We start from the raw sequence: 6,354 nt of genomic DNA, 5'->3' as shown, positions 1-6,354 counted from the left end.
CATCCCACATACTCTGGTGATAGAGCAAAATAATAAATGAAAGGAAATAAATCATTTTAAAACCAAAAAACCTGCACTCAGGGGATCATTCATCAAGGCAGGTGCAAAGTGAACAATGAAATCTGCTGTTTTGTGGCCATGTGATGTGTGAATAAGACAAAGCTGCGCGAGTAAAACACGGATGATTCTGCTGCTGATCCACTTTTGCATGTGTTACTCCCTTAGTGAACATGCAGGTGTGCAGTCTCCAAAACCTGTGTGACTGGCTTTTTAGAGCCCAAATGTGAAACTATACCTCCGGCTCAGCTCTGCACAGACAGAACAGAGAGAACAGAGAACAGGAGACATGGATCCTTCACCGGCTCTGCTCCTCACCCTCGTCCTGGGCTTCACTCGCTCCACTCTGGCCTTTGACCAGCTGGACTACTGCAAAGACATCTGTCCAAAGTTCACCCGCGTATCGACAAACAAGGTGAGAATGTTTCATGTACTGTTGCATCCTTTATCTAAGATGAGCCGAACATCCCTGAGACACAGAGAGACTTAAGCTCCAGCATCCTCTTTATTCTAAACACAACCCTCATTGTTCTGGACTGCACTAAGTAAATATCAAGCATTGGCTTAAATGACTTGAACTGAGGAAATATATCTTGTTTTGAGACTCATTTAGACCTTTGTCCTGATCTGACCAAGATTCTTTTGCAAGTTTGAGGACATTTCAAACTGGTTCTATGGTAAAAATAAGAAAGTAAAGCTGTCAATGGGACAAGAGCATTTCTTGTGACCTCTAAACTAGTCTAGTAAATTACTTTTTGCAGTGTGAGCCCAAACTCAAACCACTCAAACATATATTTTGCCTGTAATTATAGAATGTTATGACATTATTTGTAGGTTATTTTATTTTTAAGAAAATAAAGGTGAATAGCTTTCATATTAAGGAAGCGCAGCTGCTTTGAACCAAATATGCACAAATGCAAATTATGTTCCAACAACTGCAGTCTGTGGACAAACAGGCTCCAGGGCAAAGACGTCATAAAGACAATATCCTTCGGCAACATTTGGCTGAGGGTTGAACGAATTTACCTGACGGAGCAAAACAGGTTTGTTGGGGAAAGAGACAGAGAAAAAGAAAGAAAGAAAGATTTTAAAGAAAGAAAAGAGAAAGAAAGAAAGAGGAAGGAAGAATGAAAGAAGGAAGAAGAAAGAAAGAAAGGTAGAAAGGAAGGAAGAAGGAAGGAAGAAGAAAGTAAGGTAGAAAGAAAGAAAGAAAATGAAGGAAGAAAAGAGAAAGAAAGAAAAAAAGAAGGTAGAACGAGGAAGGAAGAAAGAAGAAAGAAAGAAAACGAAGAAAGAAAGGAAGAAAGAAAAGAGAAAGAAAAAAGAAAAGAAGGAAGAAAGAGGAAGGAAGAAAGAAGGAAGGAAGGAAGGAAGGAAGAAGAAAGAAAGGAAGGATGGAAGAAAGAAAGAAAGGATGGAAGAAGAAGAGGAAAGAAGGAAAGACAGACAGATTGAATTAATTTAATTAAAAACAAAGATAAGTTCTTTCAAATGTGCTCTTTCTGATTTAAGTCTTCAGGTCAAACTACAAAAAACAGCAGGAGACAAAGTACAGCCCTGTCAAAACACTACAAGTGCAGTAATCAGAATCTTACATTTAGTATCATGATGTCCATCTTTTCCTTTCTTGTGTCAGGACTACCAGGAGCGTCTCTATGAGGAGTCAGACTGGATGTGTTCTAAGATGGAGGCGCCGAGTCTCCCTGCAGCCATGGGAGCCCGCGAGCAACTCAAACACTTTGCTTCAGGTCAGAACTAACGTAAACAAGGCTGATCGGGCCCGTGTCAAACCCAGTGAAACAAAAGAAAACGTGGCAACAACACAAGGCAAAAGATATGTTTAGATCAGTTTGTAGGTCTTAGCTTTCAAATGGCCTATGGCAGGGGTAGGCAACGTCAGGCCCGGGGGCCAAATCCGGCCCACCAGCACAGAACCTCTGGGCCCCCAATATGATTTTAAGAAATATTAATATGCAAATTAGGGATCAAATACCCGTTAAAGTACTCTAGCAATGCGAGAAATACTGTCTTTTTATAGTGTATTTTTTAAATGTATTTGCAGAACATCCCACTTGGTCATATATAATGTAACAGTGATTCTCAACTGGTGGGTCGGGACTCAAAAGTCGGTCGCAAGCCTTTCAAATTTCAGTCTTGTTTAATCAAAACATATATTTTATACGATTTATGACAAATTACAGTTTTATTTGGGTCATTAAGGTAATGGTGGGTCTCGGAGCCGGACCACTTTAGAACCACTGATGTAAAACATTGGCATTTTCACAAAATGGTTCTTAACTTTAGGACACAATGGTGAGGTTCGGCCCTTGGTGTTTTGGCCATTATGAAAATCGGCCTCCGTAACGCAAACTTACCGACCTCTGGCCTATGGGCTGTAAACTCCAGTCAAGAATCTTTTAGAAAATGCAGAATTTGATTTGAATTTATTGATTTAAATGCCTTTATGTGGCCAGAGCGCTTTGCTCTGCCCTGTCCTGGCCTGGTCGGTGCTTGGATGGGAGACCGTTTATTCGCCCCAGGCTTCCTGGTGTTACCAGAGTGAGTGAGTGGTTGGCGCAGACTGGGTGCCTCGCTTCCGTCAGTCTACCCCAGGGCAGCTGTGGCTACAATAGTAGCTTACCACCACCGAGTATGGAGTGAATGTAAAGCGTCTTTGAGTGTCCAGAAAAGCGCTATATAAAACCAATGCATTATTATTATTATTATTTTGTAGTTATGACATGTATAAAATAAATAGACATACCTCCATAATAAATGTAAAGACATTTTAGGCTAATTCTTTTCTGCCTTGTTTCTTTTTCTGCATTTTCATACATTGACAATCCCTTCACCAAAGAGCACCTCTGCCTGGAGGTGAAGCCTCCTCTTTTTTCCTTTGTTCACAAGATTTGGGTAAAGCCGATCTGGAGAAAATGCTCTCGGGTCCTTTCTGTGTGGAGTTTGCATGTTCTCCCCGTGTCCGCGTAGGTTTCCTCACCACTAAAAACATGTACAATAGGCCAGGATGAAAATGCGTGCTGTGGGGCTGGAGCACCCACTCACTTTGCCCTAAATAAAAAATGATTCAATAAATATAGCCTAACTTGTAAAGCTGTAACTTCGTTTTCTTTATCTGTGGAGGTGCCATTTGGTTCCCACTTGTTTAGCTCCGTAGGTAAAGCGCCGAGCTCAACCACAAGACTGCCAGTTCGATCCCGACCTCGACTTTTTTTTTTTCTTTTTCTTTTTTTTGACTTGGCACCAACTGGGAAAAACATAAATCAGCGCCTATCGCTATATGACGAAAGATCTTCTTCTTCTTGCTTGGTGCCTTTGCTTTCCATCACGGTGGCTCCAGGAGCTTTTGTTTGTAGAGTTTCTGGTAGGTTTCTATTGCTTTCACCAGAAACAACTGATCCTGGAGCGTTGTAGAGGCCACCGTGATCGAAAGTAAAGATGCCACACTAACCCCATGCAGCCAATCGGTCACAAAAAGTCAATTACGCACAAATATCAACTTTTTATTTTTCCATTAAAAGTGCCATAATGCACATTTAAGCCCGAGAATTTCAGATTTCAGTCAGACGTGCACTCCGCTCCTGTATTTGCAAAGTAGCCAAACTTAATAACAGAGCAGAGCCAGAATATGACGAGTCTACTTGGGCGTTGCTTCATAAACACCGGTGTGGACTTGTCTCACGAGCTTTGGGAAACTCCTCCCTTCACAACCTTCATTACGTTTTTAGAGCTTTTGCAATGATGCGTGACTGTTTCTGAAGTCCCGCCTCTCTGTGCTCATGTGACACGAGGGCGTTGGTTTGTGTGGGGAAATGTGGAGTCTTTAACATACAGAAATAATGAAACAGGAGGAGTTCTTTGTCATGAGAAATGTCAAGGTAAATGTAAAAAAGAAGTCTCATGTGTCGTCGTGCCGAGCCTCAAACATCCCTGTTGGTTTCTGTGTTGCAGAAAAGGGCATTAGCGATGACACGTGGCCCGTCCTGCTCTCCGAGAGGCGGGTTGGGAACAGAAAGGAGTACAGTATGTGCTGGTTTCTGGCTCCAGGGGTGACCGTCTCAGGCCAGGGCCCGGTGACCGTGATGCCCCTCCCCAAGCGCACCGTGTTTGTCAGGTCAGACCCACAAAACACCATCAACCCTCAGCAAACTATTCAACTAAAACAACAAACACTAATTAACTGTCCGTCATTTGAGCCCGTGTTGTAAAATGAATTGTGGATTGTTAGTAGTAGTCCCAATATGAAATATGCATGAATAAAGATTGCTTTACAGGCATCAAAACTGTGAAACAACCTTTTACAGTTTTGATGATATGTTTAATATATCAAAAATATATCGAGGGTGAGTATCTGTGCTTCCACCAACATTTTGGACGAATATATTCATTTTTAATTTCCAATTGCAGGTGGCACAAGCTAAATTAAATGTCTTTCCTGAAAATGACACACTATATATAAATTGTAATATAGAAAAGCAGAAAGTAAGTCATCTTTACTTTTATACTACACAAGGATTTGGCCTACATGAACATGCATTTTCTCAGCAGGAGGAGGGATTACGAAGATTGTGTATGAAGGAAAGGCTAAATGGCAAATGCATAGAAGTTGAATAAAGTCATGCAGTAAAGGAAACGATAAACACACCCAGCAAAACATGTGCAATAGCACCTTACATGCGCCCTATTCAATGATCACATACTTTATGTAATTTGTTGGATCTCTGTACTGTACTTCGTACTTGGCCCTGAAGTAAAACATTTCCCTCACCATCCAGATGTGCAGAAACTGAAAACTTTTCCTGGTTAATAATCCGACACAGTCAGAATTGGTTTTATTGCCATTGTCAGTGAACAGGTTCACAAAGTAGGAATTTTCTTCAGAGCAATCGTGCAACATGAAACATAAAACTTAAATAATAAACTATAAGAACTTTAAAACCTCAAGGGCATGCATGAAGTTGATTAAAAATAAAATGTAATAAAAAACAGGTGACGTGGCCCTGCACTTCCAGACTCACGGTAAAGTCAGTCGCAAATCATTGAAACTACATTTATCTGCACTCTCTCGTCTTCGTATATGCTTCTGCGCTGTCAAAACAGACTTCCGGGTCAAATTTATCAGGATTGACCTCTGAGCGATCCCATGATTCATTGCGCCAACTGAGATTACGATTTGGCTTATTGTCTGCACAAATAAGGCAGTGTATCACATTTAAAAGCGGTGGGTGGGTTCATTTAAATCGCTGAATAGAAACGGGGAGAGTGGACATCCTTGCCTCGTCTCAAAGACAAATCTTTGAAGAGCAATTAAGGATTCACACTCTCTTAAAACATTATCTACTGAAACGAGAACTTGCTATATCATGGAGTTTTGTACTATGTTGAATTGTCTATTGTTTTTTGTTTGTTTTTACCAACTTTAATGAATCCTGTTTGATGCTATTATAAAATGAAGAGCAGTCCCTCCAGGCGTCCGCAGGCACTTTTTGTCATTGTTGTGCATCAAAATCAAACTTTTCTTTGCATTTCACATCGGTTTGAACCAAAGATATTATTGTACCTTGATATAGGCTAAAACAAATCAAAAACGGGTGAGCCGTCTGTTCAGAGCCAGCTCAGATTTTGGAAATAAAGGGGGGCATGAAATTTATAAGACAATGTCTTCCTCATGCTCCTATTCAGCATTGAATACTTTGCTGTTGCTGTTGTTGTTATTATTATGTCTGAATAACGCCATGGCTGAATACAAAATTTGAACTGAAACTGAACTGAAGTGAACTAAATTCAGTGTTTGCCGACTTAACCTGATCATTAGTTTTTTGTCTGCAGGTTTCTGAATTACCGGCCCTCCTTTGAGGACGGTGAAAAGATCGCGCAGCAGCTGAAGGAACAAGTGGAAAAGGAGAATCCGGGAGTTCGTGTTGACCAAAGCGTGTTGTTCGCCGCTGGATACAGCTCCTTCTGGTCCCTCACACAGAACAATGAGGTTTGGCTCCTGAAGTCAGAGAACTGACCCGGGAGCACATGGAGTCTCAGGTTTTACAAACAATCGTCGGGTAACACTTTACATCACGGGCCGGTCAGTCCTTGGTACTTACAGTGAAATTCTAGGCACTTATGGTGGTACTTACAGTGGTAAATACTAGTAATAATAGTGTTACTTCTAGGCACTTATTGTGGTACTTACAGTGGTAAATACTAGTAATAATAGTGGTACATCTAGGCACTTATTGTGGTACTTACAGTGGTAAATACTAGTAATAATAGTGGTACTTCTAG

At 41.0% G+C, this 6,354-nt stretch overlaps 1 protein-coding gene across 1 annotated transcript; it reads left to right on the top strand.

Annotated features, from left to right (window-relative positions):
* Positions 1-345: 345 nt before the first annotated feature.
* On the top strand, positions 346-6,088 carry LOC306971985 (uncharacterized protein; the record flags this gene model as incomplete). The annotated part of the gene is made up of 4 exons (XM_079568428.1): positions 346-472; positions 1,694-1,805; positions 4,027-4,189; positions 5,905-6,088. Exons 1-4 carry the CDS (start codon positions 347-349, stop codon positions 6,086-6,088), a joined length of 585 nt encoding a protein of 194 aa, XP_079424554.1. The 5' UTR covers position 346.
* Positions 6,089-6,354: the final 266 nt, after the last annotated feature.

The sequence above is a fragment of the Gobius niger genome, assembly GCF_951799975.1.
Source record: "Gobius niger genome assembly, chromosome: 12".
NCBI lineage: Eukaryota > Metazoa > Chordata > Actinopteri > Gobiiformes > Gobiidae > Gobius > Gobius niger.
This window is presented reverse-complemented; position numbering and strand designations above follow the sequence as displayed.